The sequence below is a fragment of the Callorhinchus milii genome, unplaced genomic scaffold (genome assembly GCF_018977255.1).
Source record: "Callorhinchus milii isolate IMCB2004 unplaced genomic scaffold, IMCB_Cmil_1.0 Scaffold3, whole genome shotgun sequence".
Lineage (NCBI taxonomy): Eukaryota > Metazoa > Chordata > Chondrichthyes > Chimaeriformes > Callorhinchidae > Callorhinchus > Callorhinchus milii.
The window spans coordinates 55,570,299-55,589,206 of record NW_024704744.1 but is presented as its reverse complement, the minus strand read 5'-3'; the positions used below and the strand labels follow the sequence as shown (position 1 = coordinate 55,589,206).

Below are 18,908 nucleotides of genomic sequence, written 5' to 3'. Positions count from 1 at the left end.
CATTTGGCCCATCATGTTTATGTTATCTCATTAAAGAGCAAATCCTTTCAGTCCTATTTACCTGCTTTTTCCCCATACCCCTATAAGTTTATTAATTTTTAGATATGGGCAAGAGCATAGGCTTTGGGGCCCCTGGGCAAGAAACGTTTTGTTCTCTCTCCAATTCACATAGCATTCGTATGTTACCAATCGAAGATACACTACTTGTGGTATGTATCCCCAAGCCACAATGTTATTTTTAACAACCTGGTGTTTAGAAGAGAGCTACACCTACATCTGAAGGACCTGTATGTTCACAGTGCACAAACGCTCCACTTCATAGTAAATCCTGCAAAGCGCTTTGGGATGTCCTCCTGATGTGAAAGGTACTGCACCAAATGCAAGTATTATGATTATTATAATGTGATGTCGGTGAAACTTGGGAATAAGCCAGAAAGACCTCTTCAGCAGACAGCCTCCATTTACAGACAGTTCAGTCTCTTTGTAAACATGGAAAGGTTCCACTTGGAACATTATCAGTGCATGCATTTATAGTAGCAATGTACACTGTCTCTCCAGTGTACATTTTTCTATCCACATTGACAAGTAACTCTTTTTCACCTGGCTGCATAGTCACAACCAAATGCCCCCTTCAGTATCCCAGGTCTGGTAGCACATGTTATCACTTGTCATCTGAACCAGGTGTTTTAAGGTTCCTAAAGAAAATTGCACAATCATTTTCCAAACTTTCCTTGATACTTTAACTGTTAAAATTAGATACAGTATTCACCAAGGTTTGTGAGTAGAAAAAATGTGTACTATTACTTGTGTGCTGTGACAATGCAATATTGAAACTTCCACCCTCAGGCCTCAATTTTATTTAAAAATGTTGCAGCTAGTAATACATCAATCAAATAGACATTGATGTGTGCAAACTGGCTGCTGTGTTTGCCTCCAAAATACAGTCACTACACTTTACAGTAACTCCTATGAATTGTCCTCTTGAGGAGAAATGTACTATATCAAATGCAAGGATCATTATTATATTTAATTATTATATAGGCTCATTTTATTTGGTTCGTTCCACTTACAAATATTTGTGGAGTTGAATAGAAATTAAGTAAAACTTAAGTTAAATAAAAATTGAGAGAGAATAGGAGACCAAAGGAAGGATCGATCAAGAGATGCAATTGAACTATTCTTAAAATCTTGTTTAAAGTATTAGAGTAACATAGAGTAAGTGAATGAATGGAATTATAGTAAATGGCTCCAGTTCAGATTAGCTCCAGAACAGAACTCAGAGGTATATAAATTTTTAAATGGGTTTGAAAAAGTCAAACCTGATCAATACTTCAGAATGCACCAGTACATTAGAATAAGAGGGCATAGGTTTAGAGTTACAAAGGACAACTTCAGGACACATACCAGGAGTATTTCTTCACTCAGAGGGTAATTAGCAATTGGAACAGGTTGCCAGGAAGGGTGGTTAAGGAAAGGACACTGGATTTGTTTCAAAAACAGATTCAGTGCTCCAGGATTGGACACTATGGAACCTTGGCTCTGAATGTCCATATCCTATCAATTAAATCTTTGGGATGTCCTCCCGATGTGAAAGTGCTTTCTCAGTGGAGATTGTGAATTGTATTGTATGTACAATCTTCCTTTCTATGCAAGGCGATCTGAAAGAATAGGCATCATTTCAAGTCATCTGTATCAGATGCAGAAAAACTTCTTTTTAGAGGTTTGGAGACTGTTCTGCTAAATTCATAGGATACGATCTTAAAACAAATGAAATTCTGGCACGGTGCACTATTCAGTATTGACACCTTAGCAATTTTATGGGAAGAGATTGTGTGCAAAGTGATGGCCACTATTAGGGCATTCAACAACCCATCAAGTCAATTTTAGCACACACCAAGTCAATGCTATATAATTTGCCATTGGGATAGAACAGAAGTTCTCTCAGTGATGGCATTGCTGAGAGATGCCTGCTTTCTGCACTTGTTGTGCAGAAGTCATCTATTGAATTTTGTGCTGAAAAGGATGACTGAGTGTAATTTGTTGTTGTTCACCTGATGGCTCGGGTGTCCATTATGGTACTCAGCCACACAAACCTGAAAGACCTCAGATCTGATTTGTACTGAATTATCTCAAACAGATGGCAATAGGAATGCTACATTTAGTTTATCTGTACCTAAGCCAGGCATGAGGGAAATCAGTCAAGGTTACTGCTCCCGTTTGCTGCCCAGTCATCAGCAAATCTGTAACCATCTGGTGAGAAAATGATCTGGTGAGTAAATGATCAGGCTTGAATCTGACCACTGGCCCACCATTAAATAACAACAATTTGCACTTACACCTGGGGTAGTATCTCATTGTGCTCACCATTTGAACACAGTACCAAAGGATAGTTAGTAGACTGTGCAAGCCTTGTCCAGCCTGCCTTCAAAATAAAGTGTAGGGAGCGGAATTAGATGGAATTTGTTTTAGAAAAAAATAAATAACTTGGGAACAACCTTTGATCAACTTGTCTTTCTCACCACACCATGTGGACCTCAAATTCCTGGTTTCAACTTAGTTTGGCTCTCATTTTGCATAAGGTGAGCTGGACAATATGGTTTTCATTACATGTACAAAACATGCAGGATAAAAGAAATCTCATAAAAATACTTGAGTGAATCCTGAGGTTTTCAATTATATTGTCAGGCTTACCAGTGATATGTGGTGGATGACATAATTTGAAAAATACTGGTACTAAAGGAGAATAACCTGTGTTTCTTGATTTTTGTTTTAAATGAGATGAAATTTGGCAAATAGCTTGGAACAAATGAATTGCATCAAACATCTCATTGGATCAATCTGGCATGCTTCCAGTGGTGATTGCTGCTGGCTGTAGCAACTTGTTATGAAAGAGACATAAGTGCCCAACTTTCATTGTATCTGATTTTGAGTTTAACTTAATTTGAATTGCACAAAGAAAGTTATGCTAATTTAATTGATATCAAATATATTTGTCAGCAGTGGGTTTCTTTGCAGTTTCTGGCTGCATGTTTCCAGTTCTTCTGATTCCCTTTGGGCGATTGAAAGACTTGTTCATACTATATTTGCATTTTGACCCCGTTGTGTTTCTTTGACAGCTTCCTGGAAATGGCAGCGTACTTTACCATGAAGCCAAAGTCAGGAGATAAAGAAGTCACTCCAAATCATTTCTTCACTGTGTGGCATGAGTTCTGTACAGACTTCAAAGAGTATTGGAAAAAGGAAAGCAAAGTTATTCTTAAGGAAAAGTAAGTCATCTCTAACATGTCTTTATTTCATAAAGTACCAAATTGCTTGCAGCTTCGGGGACCTGAACAGAAGTACTATTTACATTGTCCACAAGCATAGTGCAATAAAAGAGAGTTTATTGATTTGATTTCAAACGTGATGTCTGCATGTAACTTTTAAAGTCAGTTAACAGAGGCAATTTTGTGAACGTGAATTTGTGAACATGTGCTCAGGTGATAGTGTCATTGCTGTCGAAGAACTGAATGAGCAACAGAATTAAATCCACTTAATTCACAGTGTGCAAATTTTGAAACTATTTTTGGCAGTAAATGTTGCTTAAATCTTTTTGGTCAATGACACTCGTCACTTGCGGTTAAGAGACTTTCTTCAATGTTTATCAATTGTATTTATCTTTACATCCATATTGATGTACTGCATTTTGATAATAGAGCATCATTACAGTAGCTGTGAATTTGTTGTTGCAGTTTGAAGAGTTTATTCCTACTTTTACCAAACTGAATGAAAATGACTTTTTTTTAATTAAATTTAAACCTAGATGAATCTGAAGATACTAATTTTCATAGGTATGAGGATGGGAGAAATTCTTATGCTATATTACAATAGATATTCAGATTCTTCCCATTCAGTTGTTGATAACTATGAAAGTAAATATCCTAGCTTGACAAGCAGCAGACAGCAATCAATGTGTCGTTCTGAATGATTTGACATCAAGTCCTGGATGAGAGCTAACTTTCTTCAGTTGAACGTCAACAAGATTGAGGGTCTCCTGATTTGTTCATTCAATGCCTCCACACGGACAGCATCACCATCCAAGGATGCACACTCCACCTTAATAAGCCAGTCCGGAACCTTGGCATCTTTTTTGACCCTCGATTATCCTTTCTACCTGACATCTGTGCCATGACTCGCTCTACCTTCCCCCACCTTCGCAATATCGCCTGGCTCCACCACTGTCTCACACCGCACGCCTTGCTTGTCAGCCTCCCCAACTCCTCCCTCCATAAGCTGCAGATCATCCAGAACTTTGCACCACATGTCCTTTCCCACACCAGGCTCCGTGACCCTATCACCCCCGTCCTGCCCAACACCATTGGCCTCCCATTACACAGAGGATACAGTTCAAGATCCTGGATCTCACCTTCAAAGCCCTAGATGGCCTTGCTCTCCTCTACCTCTGCGACCTGCTAACCCCCTACCATCCTGCCCACTCGCTCCGCTCAACGGGCTCCAGCCTGCTTCAGAGTAAAAGAGAGTAAAAACATGATTTGTTTTATACTAACAAACTGATGCTGCTGTTTTTTACCTTGCTCTTCTCTTTCCTCTCTCTCCCAGATTTGCCATACTGACTAATTCATACAAAGTGACTAATCCATGCTATTAAGATCGCCATTATTGTAGGATGTGACTACCAGAATGATAGATGGTCCTTGGTCTTTTTCGTGTAGCTGTTCCTCTGTTCCTACTGCTTCTCTTTGAGAGATTGCCTTTATGGAATTACATATATATATTCTGTGAAGTGCTTTGAGACATCTCGAAGACATGATAAGATGCAATATCAAATGCAAAGATCATTATTACTCTGAATGGCAGTCAGTCACTTTCACAGTAACAAGTGATGCAAAACAAAAAGTTTTGGTTTCAACGTAGTGAGCCATAAACTCCTATCAACTGTACAAAGTTGCAGCACATTATTCTGCCATTTATCTACCCTCAGTTGCCAATATTCAATATGTAATATTCATTTGTGAAGAGTAGGTAAGAGCAAGTTTCCCTTGCATGAAAAGGAAGAAAATCTACATACCGTTTGTTGCACAAGAACAAAATAAGCGATTCTTTTTTTAAAAAAAAACTTGTGCATATAATCAAATCAACCATGTAGCACAATATGCCTTGATGGCTGGTTCCATGCATGCTACCTTACCCCTTGTTCAGCATTTGGGGGTCTCACTTAAAACTTAGCACTTTTACTCTCTTTATACTACTGATAGCAAAGCCACTTCATTTTCAGCATACAGTATATCAGGAAGCTGGTTTGTACTTTCCACTGTACATTTGAATCAGACTGTAAGATTAAAAGCAAATGACGATTTTGACATTTTGCATAACAGTTCTGAAATTGAGTTTTTATTTTTAATGTTATTGAAATGTTGCGTGACATTCAAAAAAAATTCTGTTCAAAATTTAATTTTCTAAAGGGATCTGGAGACAGTCCACCAAACATTTTGGAATAGGCCTTTTATATAATCTGTAAATATTTTATGATGTGTGCTACCATTTTATGACATAGTTAAGTGTTAGGAGACTCTACCCCACTAAGCTGGGAGAGAGAAAAAATACTATAATTGTGATTTGCAAAATCAGAAATTTTCAGCACAGAAGGAAACAATTTGGCCAGTCTTTCCTGTTCGAACTCCCAACCAAAACTACCGTGTCTACTCTAATCACACTTCTCTCCTCTATTCCATATCCCATAAATTCATTGAATTGCAGCAATCAAGCAATCCTGCAGAAATTTATGGTTAGCAAAATCATTCTTGCACATGCTGTGCATTGGGAAGGTCAATACAAATTTGTATTTTAAGGTCAACCCTTACAATACAAATTTGTACAGTAGATCTTGTACACAGCTGGTAACAGGGAACACATATTTGAAGGGACTGTTTTCCTCTGCAACTTGAAGCATCACTATACATTTCAGAGGAAACAATAAATGGCATTGATGAAAAAAGGTATTCAGGTGGGCTGAATGGAAAAGCATTGTTTAATGTACCTGTTTCAACCACACTGACCCATTCACTGAGTGGGCACCAACCTGTTTCATGTTTCCTACCCTATTTACTCCACCATTGGTGGGCCGACTGGCCTTCAACCAGTCTGCCCTTGTTCTTTGGAGCCCCTACCTCGGACTTGCTCCTTTTTTTCCCCTGGTTCAAGCCATATCTCAAGATTTTTTTTTGACCTTGCTTCTGGTCATCTCTCCCCTCCCCACTCAGCTCCCACCTACCAGCTCAGGTGCCTATCCAGCGTTGTGAAGGGTTTTCAGTTATCCTAACGTGAAAGATGCTTTATGAATGTATTGTACTTCTTTCAAACTACTTCTTTGTACTTCTTTCAGTACTCAATGGGTAAACAAAATGTTTCATAAAGGCCGTGAAGGAAAATATGCTGCAATATAAAATTGATGTCCAAGACTGGAGATATTTGAAAACCGACTATTAGTGGATCAGATTTGTATTAAAAAAAACTTCAGACCGAAACTATTTATAATTTGACTGAGCAACAGTTTTCCTCCCATGAAACTACATCCTTGGGTTGGCTGCAATAAATTAATTTCTGGCAGCTCTGCTGATGGCCTAGTGGGTAAATACCATGGCTCATACAGCACCAGGCCACACAGACTGAACGGTTTGCGGTTTGAATGCCTGTGCTGAGTAGCTGATCTCAGACATGTAGTGGTACATTTGGCATCAGTCTTCCTCTGGGTGGGGTAATCAACCAATTGATCATCCTGCTCCTGATTGTTATTTAGAGACTGGGTCTAGAAGGTGCTCGGGTTTTCTGAGAGTTGAAGACACCAACTTTGTTTGTGAGGCCTCCTGCAATAGCCTGACACCACTCACAGTTGAGGCTTTCGCTTAGATAATCACAGCATGGTATCAGAGGTGCCTGCTGCCATAGAGTATTTTCAACAGAGGAAGTTCTGTTTCTCACCTATAAATGCATTTCTGATTAAGACACACATTGGATATGTTAATCCATTTCAATGCTGATTTACAACTTATTTCTCTTACCTGAATTTTAAATTGGAAAAAGTTTTATAGTGGTACTTAAAGGCACTTCCAACTGATTCCTTGCTGCCTGTTAGTGGCCAATCCTTAAACCCCTAAAAACATCTGCTCTCTGGAACGTTCCCCCAAAGTCCTTCTGCTTTGTGTCCTCCTCCCCCAAATTTCATGATCCTCTTTAAAAACTCATCATTTGACTTTCCCTTTTATTAACATCATTCAATGTACCTCCTTTCTTCTTTGCTCAGCGATTCCCATTGTCTGTATGAAACACTTTTGAGTTGGTCATCCTACTTGAACGTTTCTACATAAGTGCAAGTTATTTCAGTCATATATTTGGAAATTTTTTGTATGTACTTTCTAATTTAAAGTTTCTTCTGAACATGAGATCAGATATAATAATACTCGCTGTTGAGACATCTCAAAACTCTTCATGGTATATACTATAAAGAGGATTTGACTGTATATCTTGTGGGCAAAACGCTAAGGAGAGCAGGGTGATGGAATCATAGAAATTTCAGCCCAAAGAAGGTTCCAGAGGAACAACCAGACGCTTATAAAAGAGTGGAAAGTTTGACTTTATAAAACTATCAATTAAAATAGGCCTATGTATGGTTAAGCATGGATTGAAGCTTGATGCACGTTTATGGAATGCGAAAGAACTACTACTGTTCGAGCCGTAGCATAAATATTAACTACACAACCATTGAATAGGAATCCTAGGCAAACAATTCCTCAGACAACTAATGTTAGTGATCCTGCTGTGATGTATAAAGAGTTGTGGAATATCGGGCATTTCTGGCAGCAAAGTGTTTTGTACTACTCCCCAAATAAAATTCATGATTGCCAATAAAAATGCCTATTAGGCTTGTCAAAGTGCATAGAAGTTACAATGTTTCTATACTACTGGCTCCATCCGGGCACCCATGCTGGGCTTTGCTGGTGTCAAACAGTTCACTTTTCTACACTGCATCAGTAAGAAATCAAGGCCCCAAATGTTCCATGATCTTCGCTGTATGACTGTTTCCTTAAAATGTAAGATTGTGTTGAACATTAGAAAATATTTTAAATAGATGTTAATCTGAAAGTCAGTTTCCATATTGTTTTAGAAAAATAAACTGCACTAAACTTGCTTAGACTAAGATTAATTTTAGAAATTCTACACAATCTTATGTTTTAAGACAATGGTCTTAAGATTTAGACCATAGGAAGTTTCAAATTCCTCTTTAGTACCTTCCTTGAACTTTCAGAGCACTGTTATAATAGCTTTCCCAAAAGTAGAGGAAGTCAGAGACTGGACCACGTATCCAATCATGCACCAACATGTTACCCAAAAGATAACGGAACTTCAAAGGCCATAAACAATAATAATAATTATCATTGCATTTGATATATTGCCTTTCATGTCACAAGGAGTGCTTCACAGAATCTTGTGTAAACAGCCATGAAGCAAATAATCAATTGTGTCCAGGACATTGGTGGCTAGGACCCTGTGAGAAAATTCCTCTTTTTTTTAATGATGCCTGGAATCTTTAACGTTTGACAATGTTCAGATGACGTGCAACCAAAAGAGGAAAATAGTGCAGTGCTTAGGTCCTGGGAGGAAATCACAATGGTTTTCTTCTTAATGCCATCTGTGGTTTCCAAGCTGTTAGGAAAGGAAGGATGGCTATTGGGGATGTGAACTGTGTAATAATACCCTGGCTCACAACACCCCTGCACACTCTCCATACCACTGTTGCAATATCTAAGAATGAGGCACATGAAGAAAACAGGATCCTCATAGAAAAGACTGCAATTAGAGAGAGTACAGTTTTCAGATTTTATCTCCAGAATTGAGATGATTGAGAGGGGACCTGATGAGTCCAAAACAAGAGGGCATAGTTATAAGATAGCTAGTATTAGATCTAATAGGGAGTTCAAGAGGAATACAGAGTGACGAGAATGTGGAACTCACTGTCAGAAGCTCTGAATGAAGTAAATAGCATCAATACATTTAAGAGAAAGCTTGATTTATACATTATAGAGCAGGGAATAGAAGTGAGGGGAATAGGAAGGATGGGACTCATGGAGTGTAAGAAACCAGCAGGATGCGTTGAGCCAAATGGCCTGTTTCTGTGAAGTATCACTCTGTGAAGTTTCAATGCTGCTGTGCAGGCAGTGAAAATGTTTGAGCAATCCTCTAACTATCTTCAGATTTTTTTGGAAGGTGAGGTGTCCACAACAGAAAAACAGTGCTCTATCTAATGCATAATTTGGGAGATAACCTCATGTGGCTTCATGTGCTATTATGCCCTTGAGCACATACATTCACTCTTTACATGTGTATTGTTTTACCACATTGTTCAAATCAAACAAGGTCGGAATAAGAAAAAAACACTCTTTGAACTTTTCTCTGCTTCAGAATTTCAAAACATCTTCTGGCCACTGTTACTTCAATGGAACAGGTTACTAGAAAGGTTGGTTGACGACAAGACACTGGACTTGTTTTTCTTTAAAAAACCCAACAGCTTGATGCTATAAAGGGAGGATGGTAAAGTACGTATTCTGAAAGGATAAAGTCAGGTGGGCTGAAAGGGCATCCAAACTAATAGAGTAATTTCAAATCAGTTTTCTCCCAAATCTTGCACAGGACTCTGAATCATGAATCTTAATTTAACTCATAAGGTTACCTCGTGTCTAGCTTTCTCACCATGATGGGTCTTGGTGCCTTTTCGCGGCTGCGTGCGTGGTCTAATCTAAAATTCCCTGCACACACAAGAAGCCTTAATACAAAGAGTTGAATGATGCCGTAAAGTTTATGTCGCTAGCTCCTGACTTCCAATGACTTGTCTTATTCTAAGACAAACTCCAGAGGCACTGGCAATACCCGTTTAGAAAACAATTTTCAAATGTGGATCACCCAGTGTATTCGTTCAAATTCCATGCACAGCACTTGGATTAATGTTCTTTGACCTATTTCAAGACTTGATGGGCTCATTACGTATTTGTCTCAAAAGTGCCTCACTGAAGGTACGTCCACATTAGCTACTGCTTGGGTATAAGTTTTAACACTTTACATTTGTCATTCTCAATATTGTGGATTTCAGATGTTAATGTGAATTAAAGGTTCAGTGAACTAGAGCATAACACAGACTTTTTGCACATTTTTAACATTGAGAAATTCTCTTCTTCCCCTCCCTCTAGCCCCCTTCCCCTACCCCCCTCCCCACCCTGTGGTATTTTGCTATGGTGTCATTGTTTAGGTCTGCATGATTGATTTCTGTTTTCTTCTGCTATGAACCCCATGCTATGCAGTTCATATTTTGTGAAGTATTTTGAAAACACTGGGCTCAGTTTCCACCTATCCTTGCATGTCAGAATGCTTTGATAACCAAAGCCAAAGGACATTGCTCAAAGCTGGTGGGTTGTAACATTGAAATTGACGAAAGACCACAGCTGTGGTTTCTTTGTTTTTGGACATTTGTTTGCAATAAAAACTTGAGGTGGGAGAATGTGGCTTATCTGCTCACCTCTTGGTTACACTCTCCGTTTTTCAGTGTTGAAATGAATTAATGCTCCTGGCAGACTATCTGTCAGAATACTGGGAAACATAAAACTCTTTGGTTGATGAAAAAGTAATGTGTTTTTTTTTCTTTGGGAAATGATGCCACCGGTGGCTTTTTATGCTTCATTTTTGATGTGAATTTGCCTCACTTAGATAAAAAGGTGCAGGCAGAGTTTATAGACCCAGTGAACAAATTAGCACCAGCATCAGCTTGATGGGCTGAATGACCTATTTCTGTGCTGTAACTTTAATGAATTTACAATGGAACCGGATCAGCATTTGAAGAGAAGCCTTGTGGTAAAATGTAGAAGCTGTTCTCTTGTACTTCAGAGAATATGTATTGATTTTTCAAATGTACCTTTGCAAACAGCAGTGTTATTACTCCGAGCAGGGGAGAGGAAACAGTAGCCAACAACATTCCTGAATTGACCACTGCGCTTGGTTGCTGAGGCAGCAAAATTTCTGTTAAAGATCCCATGTCACTATTTGAAAAAAAGGATTTTCCATTGGGTCCAGCATTTTAAAAATACTTGCATCCCCCCAACAGAAGAACATGGTGTTTCACTCTATAGTTGTTTGAGGAAGGTTGTTGTGCAGAAATTCCTGCCTACAAATAGTCATTACACTTTACAGAAAACTTTGTGGAGAGTTTCAAGACATTTTAACATTTAGTGTGCTGTATTAAATGCAGGGATGATTATAATTATGATGGCAAATCCAGGTCACAGCACTTTCACAGGACCATAAATGCTGAAATGAGTCCAGTGCATAAGAGGAGCTGCTCACTACATTGCAATGCTGAGATGTGCTTCAAATTTGACTATTGTGTCAGTCTGGCATATTTGGTAGCCACAGCCGTTTGAGTCACACAGTTGATGGTTCAAGAGACACTAGAGTTCAGTATGTAGGCTATTCATAATGTACTGAACTTCAGCTTGTATTGGAAAGTGCTGCACAGTCTGAGGTCTCATCTTTTGGATGAGACACAATCCTGGGATCCTGTCTGCTTGTTAATATCTTATGATTGGAGTAGGGAGTGTGTCTTGGTATCCTCGCCAACAATCTCTGAATAAACAGTACCTCAAGATTGTTTGTGGGATATTGCTGATGCAAATTGCCACCACATTTGCCTATAAAAAGTCACTGTACTTGATGATCATTAACTGTGAAGAGCTTTGAGAAATTTCTAAATAAAATATAACTTCTTCCTTTGCAATCCTTGTGATGCAACAAAGGTTCAATAAAATTTGAAACACGTTATGTATGTCTGGGCCAAATTACAATCCATTTGTATCAAATGGAGACAACATTAGTCCTGTAGCTCAATGGTTAGAGCACTCGCCTCTCAAGCAAGAGACCTGGGTTTGATTCCGAGCAGGGAAAAACCTTTGGCAAAATTCCTTACTCTACATGCCTGATAATAATCCCTCAAGAAAAAAAAACAATAATAATTAGGTCACTTCAATCCATGACTGTTTGTGGGACACTGTTGTGTGCAATTGGCTGCCGCGTTTCGCCCACAAAAATATACAGTCAATTCACTTTACAGTAAATTCTGTGAAGCGCTTTGAGAAGTCTAGAAGACATGAAAAGTGCTATATCAAATGCAAGGATTATTATTATTATGATTATTATTACCTCAGTGGAGTTTGTTTGGGAATGTTCATGACATTAAATGTTTGTAATTGGTCCCCAGCAGGTACACTCAGTTGTTCAGAATGCAGTTTTGAACCAGACCATTTTTGTGGGTTCACTTCCTATTGTTCAAGACATTTGCAAGACCTTTTTTGTTATAAATCCTGTGAAAACCTTGATTACAAGTTGCACATAATTAAAGGGTTAATGTCAACTCTTCTAAGCTGCTGTTTTATATCTTAGCTCAATTGGCCTTTATTTGCACTCCAGTAGTCAGCAAGCTGTCAGACGAGCCATTTTAACCGCAGGGCTCTTTCCGTGCAACTCTGAAATAAAACTTTTTATTAAATGCAGTCGAGCTATTCAGAATCACTGGCGCTTCCATTTGTAGCAATTGTAAATATCACATAAAATATCACATTCAGTACTGTTTCAAAATAACCCGAATGAGCTCCCTATTGTAGCTATTTCTTTCAAAATCCAAATGGATAAGTGTTGCACTGCACATACTTGAGATATATAGTAATAAACACAGCATCTAATGATTGGAAGGGACCCTTATTATTCCATTATGACTGACCAAGTTGAATGTAATTCAAATCAAGCCACAGAATTACTGGCATCCAATGTGTTGATCCCAAAACAAATAGTAACTTTCAGTATTCTGGCAATTGCATAAGTTGTATGACATTCATTATGTCAATAATTTCAGCCAGCTCGTCAATTATTTCAGTAACTCCACATATAATTTTAATTCTGGCAATGTTTTTTTAAATCAAAATTTAGATGAGGGGTGCTGATGAAACCAATGTGTTTCTCCTCTCTTTTTTTCTCTTTCTCTCACTACACCCACCCCATCCACTTTCCACTGGAAACAAACTTGAATTATTTGCTGGCTGTATAATTGTTTTGTCAAAGTGATGAGAACCGTACATGCATTAGCACTGCAAACCAGATGAGGCATGTTTTCTTATGTGAATTTGGGCTGAATGACACCAAATTATTGTTGCATAATTGTTTCTAGCATCACTCTTAAACTTGTATCTTATTTTATGGCGTAAATACTTTCTCAACTTTGTAGGTTCTCTCCGTGATATTTGCTCTAGTACATTGAATTCACAGAAATATTCCAAAAATGAATAGTCAAGTATTTGAGAATCGTCATTGATGCATTGTAAAATTTCTCCTGGGAAGTAATATGGATATGAATGAACCATATATTTTATTCCAAAGTATTTGAAAGCACTTTGGTTATGTTTAAACCACACATAAGTTGTCAGAGGCCTTTTGATTACCCATGATTCAAAAAGGTATCTGGTCAAGTACATTTCGTGAAGTCCTGTAGCTCAGTGGTTAGAGCACAAGGCTTGCATGCAAGAAACCTGGGTTCAATTACCGGGCAGTGCGAAACATTGGGCAAGTTTCCTTACTCCACACGCCTCTGTTTACCTAGCAGTAAATAAGAATCCGGTTGTTAGTCGATTGGCGGATCACTTTTCTGGGGGTAATAATTCCTTCAAAAAAAATTGGTCACTTCAATCCACGTTTGATTGTGGGACATTGCTGTGTGCAATTGGCTGCTGCATTTCACCCACAAAATCTACAATCAATTCACTTTACAGTATATTCTGTGAGTGCATCTCAAAGTCATGATAAGGTGCTATATCAAATGCAAGGATTATTATTTATTACTATACAATAAGACAAAAATGCAAGTGTTGGGATAGAGTTGGGGCAAAATAATTGTATCCAACATGACAAAATTGGAAGCTTTTAATAAGTATTGTGATAAGTTAAGCAGGACTAAAAGGTACAAAGAATGATCACAAGCTACAGAGAGTAATAAACTTCCTTTCATTTTTGTTGAATTCATGACAATTGACAAAATGACAATTACTAGAAAATGATTGTTCCTCACAAATCACAGTTTCAGCCCATATCTGCAGATATGTAGTTAACATTAAATTAATAACAAAATAATAATCCTTGCATTTGATATAGCGCTTTTCGCGTCAGGAGGACGTCCAAAAAAGAAACGAGTTTCTCCTGATATCCTAGTCAACAATCCCCTGTTAATAAAATTGGTCATTCAATTCAAAACTGTTGGCTGCTTGCTATGTTGGACATTGGCTGCTTGCTATGTTTACCTATAAATACATAGTTGCTGCACTTTACAAAAATCTCTCTTATACTGAATTATTTCTGCATAAGATACTAGATCCAATGCGAAGATTATTAGTAGTAGTAGTTGCCAGGCTGCAATTTAATATTTTATGATGGTGTAAAACAGTGATGGGTAATTGGTTAATGAGTATTTGTAAAACTCTTCACGCTGTCTGTTGTAGTTTGAATCCAACCTCCAGTCAATGTTAGAATGGGCTGCCCAGCATGATGCATGCTGATCCTTTTCAAGTGCACAGCTTGTTGATTTTTAGAGAGATTTCAGACCTCTGTGGCTGTTAGAATTTATAGAATTAGCTGTTAGCTTATAGAATTTGTGAAACCCCACCACAATGTCATAAAACCTGCTGACTTTTAATGTCCACTACTCACCTAGAGACAAGCAACACATCAATTAGATTGCAGCAGTTAGGGACTTTGGAACATGAGTAGACTATTTGTTCCATTTCACATGTTTCACATTTCATTAATTCTTTATAGCTTCTTTGCAGATCTGGAGAATCATTGCTTGGCACATTCCCAAAACAACAACAACAAAATTACATTTATAGAGCGCCCTTTACGTCGGGAGGGCATCCCAAGGCGCTGGACAATCGGGTCAGGACCCGAGCATGGGGGAGGGGTGGGGTAGGGGTGAGGGAAGACAGAGAGGTGGGAGGGCGACCGAAGGCACGATCGAAGAGGAGGGTCTTGAGACCAGCTTTGAAGGAGGCAAGAGAGGAAGCGAGGCGAAGGGACTGTATATTCTGTATAACTAGTATATTCTTCCTAAAACTGAGGTATGAATATGTAAATAGCTAAAAGACACGACAAATGTACAGTTTTTCTTGCCTTGGAGTTTTCTATTTTTGCTTTAAAGAAAAAGTAGAAATATCTTATGAAAATAAATATCTTGGTGGCGGAAACAAATGCTTAAATATTAAATATTAAATATTCGTCAAAAAGAATGCTTGTAATTATGAGTTCCTGAGTATTGGTTTGTTTAGGTTTCAGTTCTTCAATTTTAATAGTTTAAAACTCTAGAGTAACATGCCATCATATGTTACACCCACAGCAGTTTGCATTCTCTTATTTGGACTTCTGCATATAACAGCCCAGCTTTGCATTGATAGATTTCACAAATAATAGTTCCATATTTTAAAAAACTACCTTTTTATAAAATTTGTTACGACCCCCAGAAATTGTGTATGTGTCTGTGTGTGTCTCTTTTCTCTCTATCTCTATCCAGGGTCTTTCATATTTATATATTGGCTTTTAAAATCAGTGGAGATGGTGAGGTTTAAAGTAACTTACATCGGTGCAACAAATAGCAAACTATCAGAGGAATTGAAAAGCTTTTTAAAGCTTTTGAACAAGCAAAAATGTTTTAAACTGAAAATGGAAGAGTTGATGGTGTCTTTAATTCTTACAACTGTATTTAGTATTTTCTTGCTTCAAATGTGTGTGGCAATCTATTTTGCATACAATAGGGATGAAATCAGAAAATCCTCATTAAACTGGCATGATTCTTTTTACTGTATTCCAACTGAGGACATGTTAAGGGTCATGTTGGAGTGTCATTCTGCAGGTTTGTCCTTGACACTGTGATTCAAGGGAGATAAATGATAGTGCTTTTAGTCAGCTGTTGTCTGATGCACAAGCTGAAGGGAGCCACGGAAGACGTTGGCTGTGATGTTCTGATGGCACTACACACACAACCCCTTTGTTTTAAGCCAGAGGTTGGATTTCATCAGGCAGTTCAGTGGGACCAGGTACAATGTAATGCATCTCTTATCTGCAGAGGGACTGGGTAGTCCGTGCACGATCAGATACATTTTCTCCACCAAAACAAAGCCGCTCCAGCAGAGTTTGAGATAAAGAGAATTTGGCAGTGGTCCTGCAGTTTTGACTATGATGTCTGAAAATTGGATCCTTCTTGTATGTGTTTCATTATTGACTTTCAGGGTTACCTAAACTTAACTGTGACTTACACAAATTGTATTTCATCCCCTGCTGAGAACATAGTGCCTCACTAGTTGTTTTTTTGTTCTTTTAAAGGAGAACTTAAGAGATCAGAATGGTAGGGGTTCTCAAGTATTTCACTGACCCGTTCTGAAAATACTGTACTACTGTGGATTCAGATGTATTGGTTTGTATTTGTATTATTGTCACACAGAGTGAACTTATCATTGGAAGAATGTTGTGCCCAATGTACTTAATGAAGATGATAATGCTACTTTACATTCCATTCCTGCTTGTTTTCATTTTGTATGTACACCCTCCTCCCATGCAAATGTTTTCTCTTCACTTACTCTGCCAGGAATTGTCTTTACATGGTGTTTACCCTCAGGAATACCAAAAGTGGCAATTTTACCCTTATTTGCATACAAATATTGAAACTTTATGAAGTAGTTTTGAGACATTCTTGATGTTATAAGTGCAACATCAAATGCAAAGATTTATTATTTCATAACGTACCTTGCATTTGTATGTTCTCACAGCGCAATGTTAGGATTACCTCTCCATATACTGTTAAAACTGTTAGTTTGTCATGCTTAGCCTCTTCACATTGCTGAAATTGGCGCTGAACTAAATAATGCATCTGCTGAACTGCACGTTTCTCAGATGACCAATATGAAAGCTGATGCAAATTCTGTTTTTAACAGTAGGCAGTTTCTTGCAATATTCAGAAGCTGAGTCAGCCTGAAACCTTCACAAATCGTGGGGCGAGTGAACAACATGCAGCTTCAATGAGTTGTCCCTTATAGGGATTTATCAAAACGCAATGTGCCTATAATAGATGTGGAAAGGAAAGCGCTCTGGGACCCTGCCCCACGTGTAAGGCCTATATCAATGCAAGTTGTTGTTATTTAAAAGTAACTTAGAAGTTACAAGTCCTGAAAAATAGATATATCAGAAAAAATATGAATAAGTCACTTTTTAGTTTGATTTTGGACGATTATTGGTAAACGTGCTTCGATACAAACAAAATGTTGCATAAAAATAATAATAATCCTTGTATTTATTAAAATAATCATAAAATGTATTTATTACAATTAATTACTATAATAAGTAAATATATTTGCTGGTGCTATTGTTCTTGCTGAGTTAAGTTTTGAGCATATTAGGTGCAAGGACCAGGGCTTGGAGACCTTGCAATGTGCTTAACCAACTAAAACTGTACAGCTTGCCATTGAAAGCACTGTCTGGCAAGCTTTCCACTGCTTGTCCAGCTAAGATCAAACTAGCATCTTAAGGCTTTGTCTTACAGGGTTAATGGGAACTGAATTGGAAAGATCCCTGCCCCTCCAAGTCCTGTGGACAAACCTTTACCTTCCTGCCTCTCCCTCACCCCACTTACTGTTGGCCCAAATTCTCACCTTTTCTTAACCTGTAAGATTATTAGCTTTTTATCTCTTAAAATTGAGGTTGATGTAAAATCGTGGAAAATTCTCATTTAGTCTTAACTGCAAGTCAGTTCATTTTAAGAATTGCAAACTGGATTAGGTGAAATTTCAGGCCTTGTAACTCTTAAAACCTGCAGGTTTGCTTCTCTCAATTAACCACAACTTGGCTCCACAAGGTCGATTTCATTTAAATAAAAAATCACTGGTGCTGTTTTTGCTATTATTTGCCATTTTTAAACCAAACCTCCTGTAACATTTGGCTTATTAATCAAGTAAAGTTAGCAATTCAAATGTGTTTCATGATGTTTCATTCGCCCATAAGATTGTCACTCCACTTTACAGTTTATCCTCTGAAGCATTTTGAAACATTCTCCTGAACATGGGAGTGCTATATCAAATTTCAGGATTATTATCGTTAGAATTGATTGTTATGATGAGCAGGAATTGAATGAATGATATGTTTAAATCAGTATATATTTAAGTTCCAATAAACTCTTTGTCGTCCCTTTTAATATGAATGTTCATTTCAGGAATGGATCTCAAGTTACTCAGTGCTGTTTAACTGTCCGAGATGCAGATGAACCATAGAACCACAGAAATTCACAGCACAGAAGAAGGCCATTCAGTCCATTGTGTCTGTGCTGGCTCTTTTAGAGTTCTCTTTCAGTTCCATTTACCTGCTTTTTCTCCATACCCCTGTTGTCTGCTCAACTTTCAGTGGCTTGTACAAATTTGCAATTTTTCTTTGTTGCAAATGAAAGCCAGCAAATAGTGTAGCATCTCACATGATCATTGATGCTTTGCATTATTGTAACTTTGCTGAAATGTATCATTTTTTTAAAAAAAAGCACGGGTCCACATGAGTAAGTAGTTTTCTGTGAAGTGTGTTGTCTGGTAGCTTTGTGTTCATGACATTTGGCCGGGGTGACCTTAATTGTCTTGATTTCATTGATTGTAATGTTGAGACTGCAAGAGTGGGAGACTGGAAAAATCATTCAATTGGTCTGTAAGATAGGTTTTTTTTCCTTTGATTTAGTGCAGGCTGGGATTTAAATTGGGGACCTTTTGATCTGTATGAGTTAGTGCTGCGTCAAGCAGTGTATTTAT

The 18,908-nt window shown here is 38.0% G+C and overlaps 1 protein-coding gene across 3 annotated transcripts in view; it reads left to right on the top strand.

The window, feature by feature from the left end:
* Positions 1-18,908, top strand: part of fmn2b (formin 2b) — a 237,454-nt gene that overhangs the window by 201,473 nt on the left and 17,073 nt on the right. For all 3 annotated transcript variants that reach the window (XR_487913.2, XR_487914.2, XM_007893908.2), the window contains exon 16: positions 3,117-3,266. Coding sequence is in view for 1 of the 3 variants with exons in the window: in XM_007893908.2 (XP_007892099.2) it covers positions 3,117-3,266 (150 nt within the window). In the remaining 2 variants the exon portion in view is untranslated. The remainder of the gene's footprint in view (positions 1-3,116; positions 3,267-18,908) is intronic.